Source organism: Amphibalanus amphitrite, unplaced genomic scaffold, assembly GCF_019059575.1.
Source record: "Amphibalanus amphitrite isolate SeventyFive unplaced genomic scaffold, NRLGWU_Aamphi_draft 000063F_arrow, whole genome shotgun sequence".
Taxonomy (NCBI): domain Eukaryota; kingdom Metazoa; phylum Arthropoda; class Thecostraca; order Balanomorpha; family Balanidae; genus Amphibalanus; species Amphibalanus amphitrite.
The window spans coordinates 158,386-183,134 of record NW_024881559.1 but is presented as its reverse complement, the minus strand read 5'-3'; the positions used below and the strand labels follow the sequence as shown (position 1 = coordinate 183,134).

General features: G+C 55.4%; 1 protein-coding gene across 1 annotated transcript; it reads right to left on the bottom strand.

Moving 5' to 3' along the window:
- Positions 1-193: 193 nt before the first annotated feature.
- Positions 194-24,705, bottom strand: LOC122378658. The gene is made up of 13 exons (XM_043359955.1): positions 24,580-24,705; positions 20,020-20,399; positions 9,412-9,560; positions 9,000-9,110; positions 7,998-8,126; positions 6,674-7,774; positions 6,027-6,184; positions 3,602-3,835; positions 3,123-3,488; positions 2,594-2,729; positions 1,747-2,024; positions 1,264-1,428; positions 194-917 (listed from the first exon to the last, which is right to left on the bottom strand). The coding sequence occupies exons 2-13, from the start codon at positions 20,139-20,141 to the stop codon at positions 693-695; spliced, it is 3,174 nt and encodes a 1,057-aa protein (XP_043215890.1). The 5' UTR covers positions 20,142-20,399; positions 24,580-24,705; the 3' UTR covers positions 194-692.
- Positions 24,706-24,749: the final 44 nt, after the last annotated feature.

Here is a 24,749-nt window from a genome sequence, read left to right as displayed (position 1 = left end):
GACTGACACATTTTCAAAGGCAATTGAATAACGTTTTAATGGGGTTCATCAGTTATGCTTCATATAACGCCTGAAGTCTCCTACCAGCAGTCTTGGCATCCTATCAGTGTTGTGCGGATGGCGCTTTCGTGGACAAAGTCCCAAAACATATTATCCGTGGCCTTTCAAACATTCCGTCATGCAAAAGCTATTCTAAAAGCACGATTTTATTTCACGCACTGGTCCCAAAAAGCTGAAGCGACCGATTTATGCTTGCCCAGGGCGATGTCTTAGCACGACGTTCTTTGTACCCTAACCGTATGGTGGGTGAATCGCAGTGCATGATCAATGGTTCTCACTCTCACGCTCACACATCTACAGCACACAGTGGCTCAGATGCTCAGTGCCTCCGCAGAACGCTGGATGAATGTGTACAAAATGACAACGCTCTCGCACTGCACAAAATAAAACAGCTTACTTCCTCTCCGGCACGTGCAGCAGACTTTGGCAATAGATTCTAGAAGCCGGCGGCGCGGGCGCTGAGCCCCCGGTGCGCCTCACAAGCAGCCCGCTCTGGGCGCGTCCCGCGGCGGTCGACGGTCGGCTGGACGGTCGTGTCGTCTCGAGACTCCCTCCCCGGTCCCCCGGTCCAGGCCGGCGGCGGCGGCGGCGGCGCTGGTTTGTACTGACTGGCTCCCGGGGCGGCGCCGCCACTACCGGCCGCCGTCCGCGTCCGTGTCCGCCGGCCGGCCGTGCACGCGGAACCGGTACAGACACGTATAGTCGCGGTGGCCCCAGTTGTCGTGCACGCGCAGCTCCACCACGGAGAAGGTGGCGCCGGCCGGCCGCGCCGGGAACGCCTGCAGCGGCGGCCCCGACTCTCTGTACAGGTAGCGGCCGAGCAGGACGCCCTCCTGGTCCGAGCCGTCCCGCAGACCCTGTGCGGCGGGTGGGGGAGTGTGCTCAGAGCCTACTCGGCAGTCAGACAGCACAGCAGCCAGCTGGCAGCAGGCGGTGGCTGCCCTCTGCACATCCTCGCCATGTCAGAAGCTATTCACATTATGAGCGGAGAACATCTTACTTTGCCTTATCTTGGGACTGGAAATTGAAATCAATACAACGAAAAAGCAAAATAAACACGAAAAATGTTCGAAATAAATTAGCTTATCAGCCAATAACTCGATAGGCAGTTTCCTGCTAAACCACTCCCCTAGCACTTAGCCCACTCCATATTAGAGTCGCAGGCCCGCCAGCTCCAGAGGGCAGGCTGTAGTCATGACTCACCAGGACGGTGAAGTTACGCGGCGCCGAGTCGATGGCCGCCGTGGGCGTCAGGTTGCGCGGGATGTGCTCCATGATGAACTCGGTGGGCTCAATGCGCCGCGACAGAGAGATAACAAAGTAGCCCTGGCCGCGGAAGGCGAAACACTCGCCGGGGCTGACGGACGGCTGCGGACAGAGCGGAGGGAGGTGTCAGGTCAGTGATAGCGCTTAGGGCAGCATGGTGGGAGGGTAGAAACGGCCAACAGCAGGCGCAAACCGCAGCTGAATACTAAGCCCAACAGGACAAATACTCTTTATAAGACACATAATTCTAATTGAAATAAGATGGAAAGGTGACATAATTCTGAATGAATTCTGGCGAGAGTTCTCTGTTCCTTCCCCAGTGATCCCCATCGGCGGGCTTTTAGGCCCCTTTGTGGCTTGCATAACCCGCACCAATTCACACAAAACCCGCACACATTCTCACCTAGCGGGATAACTCACCTGTATAATGGTGCGCGGGTTATTGGACGGATACCACAGAGGGATGCCCAGCACAGAGATGCGAGCTGATTTGACGTTGTACGACTCGGTGCACTTTGTGCTGATGACGCTGCCGCCGGCCGACTCCAGGGCGTAGTCGAACTTGCCCGTCTTGTCGGCGTCGTACTGGGCCAGCGCCTCGCGCGCGATCAGCACCACGTCCTCTTTGCTGACGCCGCCTGAGCCCGCGGCGGCGGCGGCGGCGGCGGCAGCGGCGGAGACAGACTCCGAGGCTAGATCTGCCGGGGAACGACGAGCGTCATTCACACGGCGAGTGAAGATGACGCTGTCCGGAGAACAGTGGAATAGAGTCGCGTAAAGTATGTGGAGGTACAGCCCTCTGCAAACTGCGTGGTAGGTATTCTTTCTTCGACAAAACCGAGAATAACGCGGATACTATGCTATCGGTCGCTCGGAAATCATAACAGCAAGATGTGCGAGACTCCGCACCTTAGATTGGCATTACCATCGCATTCATTTTCCATCCAGTTTGGCAACAAAACCCAAAAGTTTATATTTGCCCCCAAAACAAACTTTTGCATTTTGTTGCCACACAAGGCATATACTTTGTTTAGTGCTATACCCAATCGAAGCAGTAGAGCAAGGCGTCTCTATTTTCAGTGAGTTCCGACCGACTGACAACATAGTCTTTGAGTTATTACTGGTTTTGTCGAAAAAAAGAATACCGACCACGCAGTTTGCTGATGACTGTACGTAGTTATGGTGTCGGTGATACAGACAAGCAGACATAGAAACCAGCCTACATGATTAACGTACTATCACCTGGATAAGAGCGAGGAGTACTTACCTTCTTTGATGGTGGCGGCGAAGCCCTGCAGTCGCCCCTCCAGGTCGCTCTCCAGACTGCGCAGTCGCTGGCTGAGCAGTGTGCTCCAGTCGGGATCGGTCCGGTTGCAGCAGGAACGAACCTGTTTCAGGCTCTCCTGCAAAGGGCGGACACAGGTGGGACGTTATGGTGAAGAATATTGGGAGGCGCACAGAATACAAATCGGGAGCTAGTGACAAAGTACAGCTAATTTCCTAAACAGGACAGTGGACAAGAACGCCCCAACGCCGTTCCAGCCGCGGTGGCTCGGGGTACATCCCTTTCTCAGCTGCGGCGGGTCAGACTGCACTGCCACTCCGGCGGCGGGTCGGACTGCGGCTAAAGCTCGGGCCGCGCCGGGTCGTACTGCACTACAGCTCGGGCCACGCCGGTTCGGACTGCACTACAGCTCGGGCCACGCCGGGTCGGACTGCACTACAGCTCGGGCCACGCCGGGTCGGACTGCACTACAGCTCGGGCCGCGGCGGGCCGAGCCGCCACAGCTACGTACCTGGACGGCCAGCAGGGTGCGGTGCAGGTCGCTGAAGTCGTGCTGCAGCCGCGCCAGCTCGTCTGTCAGGCCGGCGGCGCGCTGCTCCGTCCGCTCCGAGCCGTCCTGCAGCTGCCGCAGCTGGCCGGCCGTCAGCTCGAGCTGCGCCAGCCGCGCCTCCAGCTCGGCTCGCTGCGCCGCCTGCCGCTCCGCGCCGCTCTGCTCCAGCTGCTGCCGCACGGCCGACAGCTGCGCCGACAGCTGCTCGGCCTGGCGCTGCTCGGCGGCCGCCAGCTGCTCGGCAGTCAGCAGGTGGCCGGAGCCGAGTCCGAGCGCGGCCCGCACCGCCGCCGGCTGGGTGGCCGCCTCAGAAGCCGCCCGACACGACTGCCGGGAGAAAGACTGGACGTTATACACCCATCGAGATTTCAGGGGGCACAGGCGGCACATACAAATATAGCACTAACCTCACAGCCACCTAGCCGCTAACACTGACTGACCTGGAAGTCCGTCTGCAGCGCGGCCAGCTTGGTCTGCAGCTCCTCTAGCCGGGCGTAGACCGCCGTTAGTGACTCAGTAGGGGGCGGCGGGACCGGAGCAGCGGCCGGGACCGAGGGCACCACTGGCACAGCGGGTACCACGGGCGCAGCAGATGGGGTGGCCTGCTCTGGCTCCGCGGCCGGTACCGCCAGCAGGGCGGAGCTCCCAAGCATAGCCAGGTAGCCGTACACGCTCTGCAAGAGGATAAACACGGTTAGAATGAGCTCCGAGTACACGCTCTGCAAGGGGGTAAACACGGATAGAATGAGCTCCGAGTCGAGCATACTCCTGCCTGACAGCGTATGGCCCAATATGCTAACAAGATTGTAGCGTCACCCGGACGTCCAGCAAGGGCCGAAGCAGGATTGTTTGTTACAAGAACAAGAAGCACCCCATTCCACAACCCGGGCAAATAACAATCAGCCTATTGAGCCCTCCTACGTGTTAACAATAATAAAACAGGCACCCTGTGCGTGTCGCATTTGAAATATAACATTGAAGAATGCATCAGTGAAATGAAATAAAGGACTAAGCACAGGACTAACACAAGAAACTGGCTGGTTGGGTCGGAGCTGCATAAATAAGAGCAGCACCGGAGTGCGACACGCCAACAGCAGTATCTGACAGACATCAAATTGGCGGGAATGTCGGAAAACATGTCGTTCCGTTACGACCATCAGCGAATGAGATTCCTTCCGGACCGCTGATCATAATAGTCTTGTTGATTACAACATCCCGTTGTTTGAGTTAGCTGAGCATCGCAAAAAGTGTGACCAATCTACTCAACTAGAACACGCAGCCCACTTCCGGCTGGCAAACACCATTAGAGTGTTTGCGACTAGCACCAATGATACTCATCAGCACCACAAACGGGCACCATCTTCCGCCAAACAGTTGTTAGCCACGACTGGACGGGTACGAATCCAGTGATGGTGGCCAGTCACCACGGACGACAGGCCCGCCGGTCCGGTATAAAGTTTGTGACTCTCTCCAGTTTGTGTAGGTGGGAGACGACGAGCCGCCCGCGGCGGAGCCATGGGTCTGTGCGGCACCGCCTGCTCGCTGCTCCTGCTGCTGGCGGCAGTACCGCTGGTCGCCGGGTTGGACGCGGAGGGCCCCCTGCTACCGGTGACGTTCGAGCTGCTCGCCGAGCCGGCCGCGCTGGGCGACTCGGAGCTGGTGGCGCCGCCGGCCGCGCTGGACCGCTGTCGGTGCCAGCAGGCCTGCGCGGCGCGGCCGGCCTGTCTGAGCGCCGGCCACTGTCCCGGCCCGCCGGCCGTCTGCCGACTGTACGGCCGGCGCGGCAACACGTCCACCTGGGAGTGGCCGCCGGCCGACTGTGTGCTGCTGCTGCGCACCCAGGCCGCCCGGCTGACGGACCACTGCGCTGCGGACGCCGACTGCGACCGGCTGGCGCCCGGCGCCGTCTGCCTGTCGGCCGTCTGCGGGTGCGCGCCGCCGCTGCTGGCTGAGGGCGAGCAGTGTGTGGCCGCGCCGCCGCCGCCCAGCGCCGTGACCGTGCCCTGCGACCCGCTGAACGGCACGGCCCAGTGTCCACCCGGCGCCCTGGCCGTCGGCCTCGTCACCAAGAAACCCGAACAGGGCTCGCCGACCGCACCGCTGCTGCAGCTCGTCTGCCTGCCCGTCCAACTGCAGGCCAACGCCAGCGGCGAGCGCAACCTCACCAACCAGGCCAAGGACACAAAGACGTACGAGTTTGTGGACGAACAGGCGGTGGTCCGCAGCATCTCCATCGAGGAGGGGTGTCTGGGCGCGCCGCTGGTGGTGACGGCTCTGGCCGCCGCCCAGCCGCTCGGTCCGCCGCGCACCGTCACACTGACTGCCAACAAGCCGCTGCCGCAGCTGATCAGCTGCCACTCGGCGGTCGGCGAGGTGATGACCGGGGTCCGCTGGATCGACGGCCGCGACGACAAGATCGAGCTCACCTGCCGCCAGCTGCCGCTGCCGCCCGCAGACGGCTGAGCAGAATTCGCGAGGAATATGTGCGGCAAAGGAGAGAAATAAAATACCAGAATGTTCTAGCTTTCGTGGAAGTTTTTGGCCAGACCAAGCCGCCAACAAATCAACAGGATGCTGTGTGACAGACCTTGACCTCAATGTACGACTGAAGAAGTTGATCACACAAGTACAGCGGAATGCAAAATTTGGATCTACCTCGGCCGCTGAAAATAACATCCCACGGACATCTAAAAAAAAAAAATGACCGCGAATAAGCGTTGACCTGCTTCATCAGCACTAATCACGCGCGATTGCAGGTCTGCTGTGTTTTTCCCAGCTACGATTGCGGTGTAGGTGTTGTTGCACGCTCTCTGTCCCGTCCGGATACCGTTATGATCTGCCCGTCAGGTCCGTCCGGTTACTCACGCTGGCCGTATCGACTGTGCTGGTTCCGACGAACGCTGCCGTGTTTCTGAGGGCGGTCCAGGCTGTGGCGGGGGCGGCCTTCAGTTGGCTGAGTGTCGCCGACTCCTGACTGTCCACTGCCACGGTCGCCACCGGGTCCTCCTCGCAGTACAGACCCCCTGAGAAAACAGGCTGGTCAGTACAGACTTCTGAACAGACTGTGCGACCGGTACCGGGTCCTACTCACAGTACAGACCCCCTGAGAAAACAGACTGGTCAGTACAGACTCCCCGTGGGACCGCCACCGGGTCCTCCACACAGTACAGACCCCCTGAGAAAACAGACTGGTCAGTACAGACTTCTGAACAGACTGTGGGACCGCTACCGGGTCTTACTCACAGTACAGACCCCCGCGCTGGCACAGAGAGAGGTCAGTACAGACAAGCTACAAAAGACAGACTTAGACAAGAGTACAGACTTACAGAAGCCCAGGTCAGTAAACATACACAGACCTCCTGCACAGCTGATATAGAAGCCCGATCAGCACAAACAAGCGACGCATTCTTGTACACCGGCATGATGTTTACATTGGAACCCAACTAGTTAAGTCAGATACGCGGTCATAAAACATTCAATTCAAACAGCCCGGAATCGCACCATGTACTCACACAGCAGAGGCAGGAGCAGGGCCAGCAGCAGCAGCAGCAGCGGCAGCAGGCACAGGCACAGCCGCCGCCGCCGCTGGCCAGCCTCCTCTGGCGACAGGACGGCGCCGTGTCGACCAGACGCTGTCTCCGTCTCCGCCCACGGCCAGACAGAGCGCCACGCACCGCCGCCGGCCGCAGCCAGCGAGCCGACCAGGCCCTTGGCGGCACCGGCGGTACCCCTGGCAGCACCACCGAAGGCACCGGCCGTGCCCCTGGCAGCACCACCGAAGGCACCAGCCGCGCCCCTGGCGGCGCTGCTGAGGACGCTGACGGTACCGCTGGCGGCGCTGCCGACGGCGCCGGCCGCTCCTAAGGCGGCTCCGGTGACGGTCTGAGCGGCGGCGGTGGCGGCCCACTGCACGCTGGTCAGGATGGTCATAAGCGCCGAGCGGACCCAGGAGACTGGAGCGAAGCCACGGTGTATGGCGCCGCCATCCGCACTGTCTGCCGCTGCCGCCGAGCGCCGCAGTCGGCCCGGGCTGAGCGAGCCGACGGCGGCGGCCGCGCGGCCGGCCCCGGCGCCGACGGCGCGCGCCCAGGTGCGCGGACTGAGACAGTGCAGCAGCTGGGCAGAGCGGCGCGGTACATCGGCAGCCTCGCCGGCCGAGCGGACCCAGGCGGCCGAGCGGCGGCCGGCAGAGGAGACGGCGCCGGCCGCCTGACGCACCGGCCACCAGAGCAGCGACACCACCGTGGTCACCGTCACCAGCACAGACGTCACCACCGTGGTGACGGTGCGGCTCACCGCTGTGGTGACGGACCGGGTCGCCCGGCCGGTGATAGTCTCAGGCCGGGCGGCCGCCGTCTGCGGGCCGGTGCTGCGGGACCAGTGCCGCTGAGCGCCGCCGCCGCCGCCGCCGCCGGCCGCGCCCAGCTGTGGCAGCCCCCGCATCAGACGGCGGTACTCGACCGTGCCGGGCTGGGGCGCGGCTGGCGCGGGGGCGGGGGCGGTGTCGGCGGCACGCTGCCGCCACACCAGCCGCCGGCCGGTGTCGCTGACCACCATCCACAGGTAGGTGAAGGGGTAGAGCAGGGCGAGCAGCACCGAGGTGACCGTCCGACCTGCCAAGAAAAGGGCATCGTCAGACACCGAGGCAGGGAGAGCTGGCACTTAAGTACCATTTGGGTGAAAAGGCATGTGAATTGATTTAGTTCGTTGAAGTTTGACTCACTTTGACACGCATTCAATAAAATATTCATCCGATTCGTGAAAAAGTCTCTCTGGCATCAATCATCCTTTCCAAATAAGCACAAAGTAAATATGAAGACTGCACTGATAACTCACGGTTTGTCTTTGTTTCCCGTGTGAGTTTGTAGCTCTCGTGAGAGGACGACTTTGAGACGTTGTTGTTCTCCACGCAGTCCTCATCACCGGAGTCGACGTCCAGGCCGCCGGAGATGCGGTATAGAGATCCTGTGGTCAGAGAGTGAGCAGTGTCAGATCCGACCAACCGCTGAAGGAAGTCCGTGTTATACAGCCTCAGACCCGACTAGACACTGGTCCAGTCAAACGTTGATAGAAATCTTAAGTAGATCAGGTCAAAGTCCGGCAGTTGCAGACCCGTGGTCCTACACTGACCTGACGAAGCACGAACAAGGTCAACAACCGAAGCCTTAAGCTAACGCCAAAGTCATTGTCCCTTACCGTCCTACGCCAATAACGTACGATCACATTACAGCGATCATAGTCGCACTGACGGTGTACGATTACATCTTGTTTACAGCACAACGAGCCCCGGTAAATGTAACACGATCCTCCTGACTACCGCACACAGTCCCGATACTGGCAAACACTGTAAGATCGCGAGGATCCAGCAGCACACGCACCAGCATTCCGTCGAAGGAGCACGCTGGACCGCGAGGAAGCCGAGGACGGGGCGGTGCGAGGACTGGCGTCCCCGCGCGCGCCGGAGGAGCTCAGCAGGACGGTAGCCACGGCGACCGGGTGGGAAGGAGAGGAGGAGGTGGGGGCCTTAGTGCCGGTCAATCGGTCTGGAATTACACAGTGGCATCAACCAATTCAGCAACTTGATTATAGCGCCATTTCCATTTTTGTTCACAAAAATCAAATGACATCGCAAGCATTACGATTCGGTTAGATTAAACCAGTATATTCCGCGTAATTGATTGCATCATCCCTTGCTAAGACTGTTCACATTTTGGTAAGTGATCCTAGCAACTCAAACTCCAAACGCCAGCATGTCCACAATAACGATTCTGTGGTCATCGCTCTCCCGCCCGGCCAAGCTCCAGTCTGGAGCCTATCCCCGTGTCTGCAGGTACCGACCTTTGGCGGAGGTGGCGGTGGTGGTGGTTCTCGAGGAGGTGACTCGGGAGGCCAGCTCCCGACTGAAGGAGAAGTCGTGCGCATCCCTCGACAGCTCCAGGTCCAGTCGATCTGTGGACGGAGCGACGCGGCCAGTCGGTCAGCAACACAGGTGGCACAAAGAAACACTATTGGAGACCGGTCAAACGACTCTTTTGGCATCGTACTGCCGAGCTCAGTGGTAGTCGATCAGATGAACAAGCGAAGGTCCATACAACAGTGCGTGTGTCTCGCCTACCCCACCGCATCTCTTTCTTCCTCCTTCCCTTCCCTCTCACTCCCCATCCTGTTTCCCTCCCCTTATACTCCCCGAGCTGTCCCTCCTCCCTTCTCCCGGTCTCCACTCCCCCCCCCCTGCCCGTCCCCCACTGACCGTCCCGCCTTCCGGCGCCAACCCCCGTGCCCGCCGCTCCCGACGAGTGCAGACACCGACGCGACATGTTGGGCGGCGTCACGTGCTGCGGGCTGATGGTGTTGTAGCTCATACTGCGGGCGTACGTATAGTCTGTCTTCGGCTGACTTCTGCAACACGGCAGCCGCACACCGTCAGGCGAGGATGGGAACAGACCGTCACAACGTTTTGTCGCCATTTCCTTCAATGAGCCGTCAGAAGATAAGTCTGATTGCTCATTTGGTATGTCATAAGTAGTTATTTGATAATTTAAACATGCCCTGAACATGAAATGACGTAAAACGAGATTAACCCTCGCCCCGTTGGGGGGGGGGCCATTTTGCCCCCCCCCCCCTGTGGTTTTTCCTGAATAGCAAGAAAACGGCGGCGCGCAGCGCCGCCAAATTTTCAGTACCTTCCCGGGCATCAATTTGACACCTTCACACCAAATTTCAAGTCTTAGGTCACCTTAGGTCAGGAGTTATTGAGGTCAAACTGAGGTCATGTTCGAGCAAAAATGAGCAAAAAACATGCAATCTTGAAACGCTCACCAAATCTACAGTTATCAAGCAATTTCAAAGTTTTTTATATGGTCTAGTAGACAAAAAGCGGCGCTACAAAACTGCTATCTCGAATTTTCAAAATTTTGGGTTTTTGACCCAAAAAAAATTCAAAAAATTGATTTTTTTTTAACTAAAAAAAATCCAAAATTTTCCGAATTTCGAAAAAAACGGAATATATGTCATAGTCCCTGCGCTGTTTATATACATACCAAATTTCAGATCGATATCTCGCTTTTTGGCCAAGTTATAGCGAAAAAACTGTTCAAAAATGATGACGTCAAATTTTTGAACTCAATTTTTAGCGATTCTAGACCTCGTACGGCAAAACAAAGACCACCATTGAACTCCCCGTGACGAGCTGCATCGATTCGATACCCATTTTATGCAAAAATATCAACTTTGAAATTTGACCTACTTTGACCTGACCTTGATCTGACCTTGACCTGACCTTGACCTGACCTTGACCAAAACGTGACCTAAGCTGGCCCCAAAGGCTGCCTGACCCACATAATCGCATTTGTCATGTAAAATGGACCATAAAACATGTATCACACGACACTTTCATATTGTGACCCCCCAGTGACCTGACCTCTGTGACCTGACCTGGTATCAGTGACCTCAACTAGCAAAATATGTGTTTGAAGAACATTTCCCCATCGATGATTTTCAATGAAATGCATTTTACTCGATTGTACAACGCATTTCTTGAAATGCCTGTAAACGGTGAAAATTGGACCTTTGACCTGACCTGTGACGTCATCGGTTTGACCTAGGTCAATAAAATTGGGTCACAAGGTAGTTCCCTGATAGGGCTATCCAACACCGTTTGCCGCTTGTCGCTACGTTGCGTGGTTCTCGAGATCTTAGGGGGGGCCAAAATGCCCCCCCCCCCCCCCAACGGGGCGCGTTGCTCGGCAGAGCCCAACGGGGCGCGGGTTAAGACATGAATTACCCCGGATAAAAAAAAAAACAACACCCTGCAGCACAATCGCAGTAGCACTCTCGCATCAACGCAGCAAGAAATTATTTCGCTGGTGGCAGGCACAGACGGCAGGCACCGGCCCCGCCCACGTCACGGTCATCCCGACCCCAGTCCCCCAGTCGCGGCGGCGTGCTCTCCGTGCCCTGGCGCCGTACATGAACTCCTCGAACTCGTCGTCGCTGCTGTAGGCCAGGTACTCGGCGCTGGCGCGCCGCTCCGAGCTGGCCGTCGAGTCGGAGCGCAGCCGGCCCGAGCGGCGCTCCGCGGCGGCGGGGGCGGCGGCGGCGGCGGCGGGGGCGGCCGGCTGGGCCGACCCCGCCCGCGTCGAGCGCCGCGTCACCATCGATGTGATCTCCACGGACGCCTGTGGACGCGCCAGTCACGCGAGCGGCCGGTCAGGACTCAGGAGACAGCAGTGCGCGTCCTGAGGCAGCGACCGACCCGGCAGTAGCTACCCAAATAGTAATACAGAGCAGGACTAAATACAAGAGAGCAGCATTGAAAGCGAGAGAAATTTACTTCTACCAGCGATGTAGCGCTACAGTAAGAATACAGCTACAGTACAGAAGAATGAGTGACTATTCTGGGATAAAATATGCATTTTGCGTTGAATGCAGTGCAATTTTCGTAAGAGTTTAAATAAATAAGTATCTTAACGCGAAACAAAAAAGACAGTCTTGATTCACGATCAACACGGAATTCATCAACTAAAAATTAAACGAAATAATTGTAATAATGTTAACACTTTTATGAAATAATTTACAAAGCAAAACCCCGTCAAAGCCCAATACAAGATTATCCCAGAAAAGACGGCATTCCCATCGAGTGCTGATAAGTCTTGGGAACTTGGGAACAAGCATCTATTGTCCGACAGAAGAGCAAAGCGCAAAGTGACACTGTCTGTGCGAGACAACGAACAATGGTAATTCACCGAGAAAACTGCATCGATGACTGATACTCAGAAGTCAGAAACTTGATAAAAGTGTTCCATTCCCACTTGAGATTAATTTGATATACAAGAGCTGAGCATAGTCTATATCATGGTTGGTAAAGGCAAGAGTAACACCACGACGGTGGATGCTATCGGACGAATGACTATATTTAAAAATAGTGAAAGCAAATGCAAAAGCACCCCCTCTCCCCCCATTTTACATGAATCTATAAATTCTAATAGCCTGATGGCGTGCTTCATACCGTGGACGTTGTCGATATAGTAGCTGACTGAGTATTGGTTTTACTGATTGTGACCGTCTCTACAGCGCGCGCTCTGTTAGCTGAGCGCCGCGACCTGGAGCTGAAACACACCGACCGAGAGAAAAGACGTTAGACGAGGCGATACTACATACAGGACGTTAGACGAGGCGATACTACAAGACGTTAGACGAGGCGATACTACAAGACGTTAGACGAGACCAATACTACACTGGTGAAGGTTAGCGCAGCGAAGCCACACGCATATGCCAAGAAGCCAGCAGCGAAGAGGAGGGGAAGGTGATTATCATTAGAAAATTGTCAGCCGTCGGGATCCGCCGTCGGTCGTCGGTCGTCGATGGTCACTGGTCAGTAACGGGGATTATCAGTATTCCAGCTCAAGGTGAGCTCGGTGTCTCATTTGGCTGCCTCTCGGGGACGGGTGAATCCTTGGCCAGGGTACACTGTCGAGGTGAGCACCTCGGGTACGCAGTGCTCAGCACTCGGGTCAGTGACTCAGTGTCGGAATACCCAAGGGCAGCGCTAGGGTTCAGGGTACCTCGACTGTGACGGGTGTTCGTACTGGGCAGCTCGGTTTCAGGGTAAGCAGCTCAGTAAGGGGACATGGTGACCGCCGACTGTCACTAACATCACAACAGCTGTAAAATATTGTCCAATTAATAACCTAATTATCTAATTTTCGTTGTCAGCGCACTAACCTCATTTCACGGAAGCGGAATACAAGCCAAGCCATTTTAGTGGCAAATCAATTGCCAATGCCCAGTAAAAACTGACCCTATTCCCAGTCCAAGACCAGCAGAGAGCCGGGAAGTCCATTACGTGAAAAGGCCGCATAAGAACACAGACAAAAACGTCTCGGCTGCGTACTCTGGCACCCACACCGGGCCCGCAGCCTCGCTGTTTGTTTGGGGGCGTCAGCCGGCTGACAGGGGCTCGTAGCGCCTATTACAGCACCTGTGTCGCGTACATACCTCCAGACTGACACAAGGTGACGGAGGCGACACTGACACTGAAACAGACCGCCTGGCTTCACCGGCCGTCAGCGTAGCTGGCGGACGGACAAAGCCGGTCGCCGGACCTAACAAAGACCGATCGATGGCCCGAAACCGCGGCGGCTAACAGGATCAGCCGGGTGCCAGGTAATACAGCACGGCAGGCATCACACACTTACCCCTGGTTGGTTATACGAGCGGGGAGGATCCCACGTCCCTCGGCTCACAGTCGCTGGTATCTGGTTCAACCACTACACCACAGACACACGGCAGGACGGCGGTATAGACGGCAGGCAGCGGACCGACCGCGCTGGCTGCCGTCATCGACTGGAGCCGGACCGGACCGGGGCGAGCAGCCCACTCGTCACCCTGGCCACGGAAACAAGCAGCCTTACGAGCGGCGCGCCGCGCAGGCAGGGGTGCCCGCTCCCCTGCGAGGGAGGGGAGGGGCGCGGTCAGCGAACCACGTGACATCAGCCCGACGGCACAGGGGAGCCAGTCACGGGAGTCTGACGAAACGTGGCACTCGGCCAGAGGGGCGCTCTACGGACAGACCGGTGAGTTGGAGGGATACTGGCAGCGGCCCAGCGCCGGTAACGGCCGACATCTGGGCCCAATCGGATAGACACTAGACAGCCCCCCCCCCCCCGTATCGGATCTGAACCACCTCCGCGTCCGCTGACAGTCACAGTCACGACTGCTACCAGTGGTGTGAGGTATTCCGCGGCCGTTCAGCGATGCGTCATCATGCAACGACACAGCCGAAGTGGCAGTGAGCCGCGCAGATGAGCTTCTGAAAATCACGGTGTTTGCACGGTGTAAACATCGCGTCAATCGAGACTCGAGGAGAGCAGTGGGGAGGACAAGGTCCCCGTCCCACACGCGGTGACGTCCGATGACGGCCTATGCTCAGCATCCTCTCAGCTCGTGACGCTCACTCGATTTTGGTTCGGGGTTTGTAGCTCGTGGAACCCTTCATTCCCACCCTGTCAGCTGTCATAGACGGAACACCGGCGCCGCGGCGCCACGCGGGCGGCCGTACCAGCGTCCGGCCGACCGGGAGGGTAAGCAGGCGGAGAGGGAGGGAGGGAGGGAGCTGCAGAGCAGACGGCAGCCCGGCCCGCGCCGCCAAGGCCACGCCGGCTGCCGGAGACCGCGTCCGGCCTCCTGGGCGGGGGCGGGGGCGGGGGCGGGGGCGGACGCCGCGCGGCCGGCCTCCTGGCCAGGAAAGACGCCGCGTCGTCAGCCGGTCCCGCCGACGGGCACTCCCTGCAATCCGCGGCGCATGAGCCGCGGCCCACTGAGCGCCGCGCGCCGGCCAGCTCATGGCACCGGGCCGCATAAACCAGCAGCCACCGTAACCCCACGGCCGACCGCACGCAACGGAGCGCTAACTCCAACAGCGCGACTCGTGCTGCAAACACCGGGCGACGGCGCCCGTCCACGGCAGGCGGGGGACTCTACATATACGGCCAGTAGGTAGCAGAGTAATGCCAATTACTACCTTCCATTAGCACGTGCAGTGCGCTAGGGGCGGAGAGCGTACCGAGCCGCGTTAGCGTACTGCGTCGTGACCTGGCTCCCCTTCAGACCGTGACGGCTCGACTGCGCGGTGTGAAGCCGCAGTACCTGCCCGCCGTAAACCGCCGCCGGTGCCAGGCAATGCGCCGCTCCAGTACGCGCTCAGTAATGGCACGGTCAAGGTTAATGACTCACACTGCTGGCGCAGGCACAAGGCCGGCCTTTCAACGCAGGCAGCCATAGCAGCCTCGTCATCCGTGAAATACTGCCGACTGTAAACAATGGAAACACTCATAAGTCATAGGTCGCAGCGTGAGAGCAGCGAGCTGCTGAACAGTGCACTGGATGGTAACAATATGTGAGTCATCATTACTGACGGAACCAGCGAGAATCCGCAGCCGAGGCCCGAGGGTGCCCCGCATATCCAACAGCGGCAGAAATCAGCAGCATCTAATCAGCTATATCTCACGCGGAGTCACAAGACTAACTAGATACGGGTGAAGCGGTTAAAAGCCGGCAAATATGGCCTCTTGTCAGCACTATTGCCGACAGACAGCTGCCAACTGTTCAACACTTCACCTGTCACCGCCCCCCCCCCCCCCTCCACTCTACTCCACACTGCCGAGTCACCCCATCTATCCACTTCACTTCACCAGTCCGACACATCCTTCCACTCAAACGACACACCCTGTCCCTTCAGATTCCGCTATCTATCGCTGTCTACCACTCTCTCAACCCGCCCTGTCTGCCTGGCTCTCAGCATTCGCCCCAATCTCTCGGACCGTCGAATCGACGGTAGGGAGTGGACCTTCGCACCCCTGTTGCCTGACCCAATGATACTCTTAGTCCGTCTCTAGAACACCCCATTCATCCACATTTCTCTACTGCACAGCCACATGAACATATTACCGCCACCTATACTCTTATAACACAATACACATTGGCACCCCCTCATAGTATCCCAAACCCTGATATTCTCCTTCCTTCAATCAAGCTAGCGAGCGCGTCGGCCGCTGTACGGCGTTGGCGGTTGTCGCGCGATTTATCTCACGAGACCGTTTCCAAGGTCTCCACGTTGCCGCCCTCGCCGTCCTCTGCCGGTCCGCCGGGCCGGGGGCCGCCGTCGTGGGGCGTCGTGGCGCCGCCTGGCTCGTGAATAGGTAGTAAACACACTGGCGACAGGCAGCGAGCGGTGCGCCGGACGCTAAATTTATTGACGGATCACGGGGGTGACAGATGTCTGCTATGGGAGAGTGCCTGGTGATGTTTAGAATGTGTGTAGCATGCTCGAGTGTGAGCTGCTACCGTGCTGCTGGGTTGATGTGTGCTGATGGATGGGTGTTCCGATCAATAAACGTGAGGGAAAAAAAATCCACATTTCTCTCTATCGACTCTGACATGGGATTCACCTCCATATGTTCTTACATCCGGAGGCAGGCGTCTGGTTTACCCCGTATTACACTACACCGGACACGGAACAACTCGACCAAAAACAGTGGTCAGACTCACAATGTATCGCGCTGCACACGAAACAACACTGCCACAGGCCGCTGTGACGTCATCGGTGCTCGTTGCACGGTGACGTCAGCAATGCTGCGGCCATGCTGGTTCGCCCACGTCGCGAATGCCAGTGCAACATAGTCGGCAGGGAATGCGGCGTTGCATACAACTGAACGGCCGCTATACGGGGCCCGAGAGCAAGCTTTGGTGAGGAGGAAATATCTGTGAACTGTCTGGGGAAATTTAGCGCCCACACTTCCTAAATTTGCCAATTCTTACCAGCAGTGCATTGCTAAATGTTTGCATCAGAGAGCAGCCCAATGACGTTTCACTATGACAATGGTGGACAGTGTTCGCCAATGACGCCGTTCCTAAACCACGTGTTTCACCTCACGGGACGGGACCGGCCGGTCCGCCCACACCGGCTGCCCGTGACATCACCCCTGGCACTGACGCTGACGGACCCAGTCGGACCGAGCCCCCTCCTCCCTCCCCTCCCCGCCCCGCCTCGTGCTCGTGAGTCGTGCCGGGCCGGGTCGGGGCGCTCACCCCGCCGTCGCATAGTCGATAGCCACGACACGCTCGCGGCCGATACATAATACATCGGACGAATGTATCGGACGGCGACCCGTCCAGGTGACGACGCCTGCACAAAGGGGTGACCGGGCACGCCTGACCCGAGCGTACGGCGTCAGAGTGCCACCCCGGCGGCGCTGAGTGGCACGTGCCCCCGGACCCACCTCAGTAGCCTGCTCGCTCAGCTAAGGAAGCAAAGGATCGATCTAACATAGCTATGTGGTTCAAACAGCTCGTAACTCGCATCGTTTCGTGCGAAGTAGTCATTGACCAAGCGACGGATTCGGGGCAAGTTGAATTCGCCGCATGCGCGGCGGTACTCGGTAGCCTGGCAAAGTCCAAAGGCAACGACAGGGCACCAGGCGACGTTAGCCGGTGAATTACCCCGCAATAAAACCACAATATCAGGACACCGCAGTGTAGCGGGGCCGGGGGCTGGGCGGGGCGGCGGATGCCTGTGACGAAACAGGCCGATAACGCACAAGGGCCACTCCGACACTTGGGAGTCCTCGCACTCCAAAGTACACCGAACAACTAGATCTTATTTTTATCACTGCCAAATCCAATACAGCGATTTGACGTCGTTTGGTCTTATCTGTTAACACACCAGCTGGCCGTTTGAATCGCTCAGTGAGTCATTGTTTCGTGGTTTCCGTTGGCTCTGTTGTGTAAGACCAGCCGCCAGTCACCGTCGCAGTGCCCAGCGCGGGAATTTGGTAGACGGCTCGGGCTGAATAGTAGACCACAGGCTAGGGACAGAACGTATCGACCGAGGACGACAGAGCGAGCAATGTCCATTGTCCACATCTCAGCACACCACGGTCAGAGGTCACTGACGCGTATTCCAATACGTCTTACGTGACCAGACTCGACCTGCGCTGTCACACTGGCTGCCAGCGCTCTAAGAATGCAACAATAACTGAACAGTGAGCAATGAACATCTGAACCTGTATCCCACCACGGCCGATTCAAGGGCGTGCGGATAATTCAGGCGTAACTGAGTGGTATACTCTGTCACGGTCTGCTGTCCGTCACCGGTGACTGCCGACCGGACTCCGGTCACACACATCCCTGGTGGACCGGCAGCGCTGGATCCAACGAGGTTACGGCCGCCGTGGGGAACAGAGAAGCCATCATTCCAGATCCGGACAGATCTCACAGACCACAGCAGCTGGTCCGGACTCCGCCGGCCCGGACTCCGCCGGCCCCGGCGACAGGCAAACAGATGTCGCCAGGTGGCTAGACGAGTTAGGACAGGGCCGGCGGACAGTCGCCGACGCCACTACCGCAGAGGGTCTGTCTGCCAGGACTGCACCTTCTGGTCGCTCTTAGACCAGTGGACCGTCGGACCATCTGCTGGACGATCGGAAAGGACCAGTATTGGACCACTGGACCGCCATCACACGCAGCCTGCCCGCTGCCGGTAGAGGGTCAGTGCGTCTAGCGGTCCGCGGCGCCGGCGGCGGCCGGTGGGAGCCGAGCGGTGCCGACAGCGTGCCTGTTTGTTTGGGTCGTCACACCGAGCGACCGCGTGTAATGACCTGGCCACCAGCGACCATCGCCGCTCGGAGCGAAAACATCCAGCCGCGCGCTGTTGGTAACACATGAGTCACTCAATATGGTAGAACTAATAACGAGTTCCATCAATACTGTAACTACCAACAGACAGAGTGAGTGTTCTTAATGCTGAAGCAGCACATCCATGAACGATTATTATGTATCATGTAAAACAAAGGAGTAACGACAAAGGTGAATGAAGATTAGATAATATCTTCCCTACGCATTTGTCAAGCTGGCATACTGCCATACGGGAGCCGTTCATCTGGGACTTGTTCACTGGCCATTCTTTCGTCCACACCGCCTAACACGTGGGACGCTCCTGTGCTGCCTACCTGAGAATCACCTGGCTCTTCGAGGGCTGTCTGTCGCTTCACACACCGAGCCAGTCGATTGGTCACAGCAGTGCGACTGCCACTGACGGTGGCGGCCGAATGACGCGCTCTGCCGTGGACTCTGTTTATCAGTGTGCCGTCAGGTCACAGGAGCACACACCCAGCTCGAGTGGGTTGCCTAGCCGCGCCCCGATAGGGCCGGACATAGCTCATTGATCAGAGCGGGAGGGTATCGGTCTGCACTTCAGACAGCCACTCGAGAGTCAAGTGCTTTTCGGGAATAGGTCGAGTGCCAATAATCTGAACTGAGTAACCAATAACCAGTGATCATCGGAGGACAATATCAAAATGCGATGGAGAAATGAAATATCTCGTCATAGAACTTCACAAATAACTTCACGATGAAACTCTCGTATAAATAAGTTAACACCTGGTGCCACGCCCATCCCTAGGGAGTGGGGTCATCACCGTCGAACCCATGCATACAACATACATTCCTAGTCAGGTGGCCGTGACGTCACCACGCCCGCGTCAGTCGTTATGTTTGAATCGGGCGGCGCCGGCAGGCAGAACGCCAGCCTCGAGTCGACCTTGATCGGAGCATGGGCCGGTAATAGCAGGTCCTATGAGCCATGAGGCCTCGAATCGGCCTCCGGTGCGCTGGAACGCCCCCCAGTAGGTATATAATACCTACTGGGCAAGGCACCAATGATAGCAGCACGATGCTATTACACGTGTCAAACTGGGTTTCCATGGAGACGTCAACAAGCCCATTGCTCCAGCCTCCAACACTACCACAAGTGTGACGTCAGCTCGCGAAATAGAATAGCAGCGTGCTGCTATCACCCGTGAAACACCACCCGGGAGACGAACATTGGAGGACGAGGACGACTCGCTCCGCATGATCGCAATGGAATCTGCTGAGCCCACTGCAGCTGCCACTGCAGCTGCCACTGCAACTAGCCCTCTAAACGAAAAAAGTGCAATCCCATTGTGGCCCAACGGAGATAGTTGACATATAAAGCGAGCATAAATGGGACACTGCATTGAAATCGCGATACCACAGCATTTTTTTCGCTCATAACGTCTTTCGTCAATGCTCTCCGATGCATTGCTGTAGTGTATACAATGACTGGGGTCTTATACGGGTCCGTAATTTTCATTTTGCATATCAATTGACCAGAAGCTGACTCGTTGGGCACAACCCTCGGCAAGTCGTGTTCGTCAGTGCTAGTAAATAGTCGCGCAGTCTCCGTCGAGTCAGGTTATTTCCGGGCTCTCACGCAACGCAATCAATCAGTCGGTCGAGGGAGCGCAGCCCTACGCTCCAGTAGTCTGGTAGGGACACTCACCTGCGTAGGCCGGTGCGAGGCGGCGTCACGGTCCTCTCGCGCACGTACACGTGCTCAGCGCCCGCGCAGAAGCAGCCGGCGCCGCCCGGACAGTGCGAGCGCAGCAGCAGCTCGTCGCCCATCTCACTGTCTCACTCTCCGTTTCACACTGTCTCGCTCTCGTCTCACAATGACAGGGACCGCTCGTTCACTGTCCCCGCGCGACTCGTCACGCCACTGCGCTGACTGGTCAGCGGCCAGCACGGACGTCCGAGGGCGAGCTCAGAGGTGGGCGCGCCCGTCCGTCCACCAGCCGTGACGCTCCGACCGTCTCTGGCTGGACGCACCGGCACCAGTGACCTTCACAGTAGTTCACCGGCTGGTCGCCAGATGGCAGTCAGCTGCAGTACGGAAGGAGGCAACGGTCAAAATAGGTGTTGTGCGTGCATAGGACCTACACAATGCAAAAGATGAGATCACAGATCACGGGAATGATAAACTGGAGTGGTAGTTACATAAATGGACCAATAACAGGACTTTATTTCCACACTGCTACACCTGTCACCTGGAGTTGCTGACACTAACTATATGTAACTACAGTCTACATGTCAGAAAAGGCTAGATGAGATAAGTAATTGAAAGTCATTGCTGAGTTTGAGCATTGGCGCCTCTGCCTGCCTATGCTATAATCAATGATCAAAATACCTGGATTCTCTATAGTTTCAAGCCAGAGTAGGTACAAGCAGGTGGGCAGTAATCGCCACGCCATGTGTGGATCGCCCATGATCGTAAATACATACATACAAGCCATGGCAATACCAATACAGTATGCAGCCTGCAACAGCCTAGGCAAAATATCTGCACCACCACCAGCCTACACAAACCAGACTGAAAATCTAAATTAGCACTAGGCCAGACCAAGAAAGAATCAAATTTTTACCCATTAGATAAAATAGCTACACTTTTCAATGAAAAAAAATGCAATAAATGGCACTATCTGGGCCCATTGTGTCTGTTATACATATTGTTTTGACAATTATGCAAAAGCACAGCAGGTCTGCATGGGAACATGATGACTGTTGGAAGCTGTACCCTAGTCCCTAACACTCAGATAAATCCGCAATTGCAATCCAAACCGCACCACACACTGGCTGAAGGCCTACACAGTCCACACCAACCAGATCTTGATCTTGATCTGTCAAGAATGCAATGCTTTGCGGCCTGGGTTTAAAACACATTTTTTGACAATATAAAGTAAGGAATATAATTATCTGCCTATAGTATCCAATTATGATTAAAGCCAAATTTAAAGCTTACCTACCACTCTCATCAGTTCAGTTACCAGTAGGACTAGTAGGAGTAATTTGAAAATTGTAATCGATACCAATGTTACAGGGAGTATGCGATTTCAGTTAGTTTGCAACGACCCTAGGGTGGTTGTAACCTCCCTGAACGATCAGTTTGTTTGCAACGACCCTAGGGACGTTACAAAATAACTGCTCGTTCCGGGACGTTGTAACGAAACTAGGGTCGTTGCAACCTCCCTAGTTAGTATGCAACGAACCTAGGGTTGTTACAAAATAACTAGGGAGTTTAAGAATTCATCGAGTTTCGTTTCACAGGAGGGCCGTCAACAATCTTGACCAATGAAAATCTTGTTCAATCTACATAGTTCAGTTTAAAAGAAAAGGAGGACAAAATTTGAACATTCAGCCAAGGAGTATAATATGTGGTGCCCGGGACAAAGCACGTGACTGTGATAATTTTGGCTGCATTATATCGCCAGCATATGCTTACATGTAGAAAATATAGTTACTGGGGTAGGTGTGATGGATATCCGTCGCTATCCGTGTGCGGGTTATCCCTCACACTTTTAGGGGTGTGGGTCGGATAAAACCCCTCGTTTTATTTCGCGATTATCTCGCGCTAGAAGCGGCCGATCGTGACGAAACTTTGAGTGTCCTCGAACTTATCTACGAGTTCATGATCCTGAAACCAATGGCCTTTGATCTTTGATCTGATTTCTGAGACCATGGCAGACCGAAATGATTTGCCATTTATGTTAGCGCACATAAAATTGCGTTTCCAGACTTCTATTGTGATTACATATAAACGTGCCAACATGTGAACTGATGGTTGTCCCATGCATCATGATGTGTTTCAAGTTGAATTGTCAGTTGTCGGCCAGGTCAAGGTCATTGACGTTTGGTGACTTCGGGTGACTGTTTCAAATTTTACGATTTTAAGGGTTTTTTTTAGCTTATTTTGAATCCAGCATTCGTTGAGACATTTGAGAAGTACGTAGGTGTAGTTGTAACGCCAATGCAACTTGCTACAAAGCTGTCGCTGGTGGTTTAGGTACAACTGCTATAAACAGGTGGTGCGGGTGGGACGCCTACTACGAGTACTTGACCCAAACTTACCCAACCCAGCCTGGCTTTATCCTCGCCCCCCCCCCCAAGTTTTTTTTTCGCGATAGCTCCGAACACGCCAGCAACAGAGAGCTGAAACTACGCATACCTGACCTTTGATTCAAGCCGGATCTCGTGATATCAACCAGATTTTCAGGTCAGGTCAGGTTACTGACCTATGACGTCATAAGTGGACGGTCCTCAGATCCGCAACTTCGCAACGCCCTCAGTCCCATGAGGAGTTTTTACAGGGTGATGAAGCTTACAGTACGTGCATCTTCTAGAAGTCTCACAACTTGTACCTCTAGGATTTTTCCTAAAGATCACATGAGGTCAGGTCGGTCACGTGACCTCACCACTAAAAGTCCATTGAGAAAAATGAAAACTGCTATTCTGGCACCGGGAACGATCTCAAACTATCTCAAGCACACGGATCGTGATTTAATGCACTCCTTGCAAGGTAAGATGCTTCAATTTTGCATTGTTGACGTTCCATGACGTCATTTATGACGTCACTAGGGTCATACGAGCTTTTCGTCAATAACTCCCGATCAAACTGAGCTAGCGAGACGGTTAAGCCACCGATGGACACAGGAAGACCTGCCGAATCGAATAATATGCAACATGACCTCCTTTGACCAATTTCGCGACCTAGGGGTCTTTGACCTGACCTTGACCCGAGGTCAACGCCTCAAGTTGACCTCACCCGAACAAAAAGCATACCATTCGATGTGCGTAAGCAAGGCGAGCACGTTGATGCTAAAATCGCGCTCAGCGACTGTTTTTTAAGAAGTTATTAATCAAAAACCGAACCCGTGTCTTGGGTCACCTGACCTGACCTCAGAGGTCACCGGTTGACCTGAGACCTTAAACTCGGGTACTTGTTGCTGTGTCTCCTAACGGCACACACGCTCGTTTTTTCCGCGACGCTCTAACTCCATCAGGGGTTAAAAACGACGAGAGGGTCGTACCAACCCTCCCCTCGGCCGGCGCGTATGTAGAAAACCAACAGGTCCTGCGGTGTTAACTCTCGCCCTTATTGGTGTTTTGCTAGCCGCAAACGCCCAGAGCGGGGATAGGTTATGGGTTGACCTTCCAGGTCAGGTCAGTGACTCAAAAGTCGGGAAAATCGGGGCCTGTTAAAACTTTGGAGAGTTAGGTTGTTACGAGTTTCTTTTTTCGGGGCGCTGATCACGAATTTCATATTAGCTTTGATCACCGATGATGTCTAGATATTTTTAGGCCAGGTTGGGTCAGGTCAAGTCAGGTCAACCAGTAGGCGTCTTGCTAGCTGTCCATAGTAGGTGTCAACCATCACTGGCAGCTTCGTGACATGGTACGAAGGCGCCAAAATTACTTCGTTAATGTTCAAATGGGTGCTAAATTCAAAATCAGCTCCAAAAACTAGCCTAAAAATATATGAACCCAGAAAAAGTTAGCTAAGGTCATCAAAGGTCAATGACATTGACCTGACCTTCACGTGACCTTGACACCCACCATAATGCATGGGACCACCATCATTTCACATGTTTGAACGTTTATAATCACAAAAAGTCTGGAAAGGAGCGGATAATGGCCGTTTTTACGAAGGGCTTCCTGGCAAATGTCCATCTAATTTGCACAAAACTGCACCAAATGTGCACCTAATCTGCCTAAAATGTGCACTAGACGGCCGTCGTGAAATACTCCTGAGCTGAATGTTCAAATTTTGTTCTCCTTTTCTTTTAAACTGAACTAGATTAGATTGAACAAGATTTTCATTGGTTAAGATTGTTGACGGCCCTCCTGTGAAACGAGACTCGATGAATTCTTAAACTCCCTAGTTATTTTGTAACAACCCTAGGTTCGTTGCATACTAACTAGGGAGATTGCAACGACCCTAGTTTCGTTACAACGTCCCGGAACGAGCAGTTATTTTGTAACGTCCCTAGGGTCGTTGCAAACAAACTGATCGTTCAGGGAGGTTACAACCACCCTAGGGTCGTTGCAAACTAACTGAAATCGCATACTCCCTGTAACACCAATACCAATACAGGAATCAGGATATTGTGTGGTCGACGGTGATAAATGCTCTACAACGCATCAACAAAAACATAAGTACAACCGCGGCATCCATAGCCTGTATTTGGGCTGTATCAAATAAAATACCTAGTAAAAGCAAATACATTACCTTTCTCTCTCGTCTCTCGCTCTCGCGTGTATCGCACGTAGCAACGTAGATCATATCTGATTGATATGATCTATCAGATGAGATTGATATCTTCACAAAAGCTTATTCACATCGGGCCGCTCTGCTAGCGCTCTTCAGAATTTCCATGGCAACTGCATTTTAAGCCAATG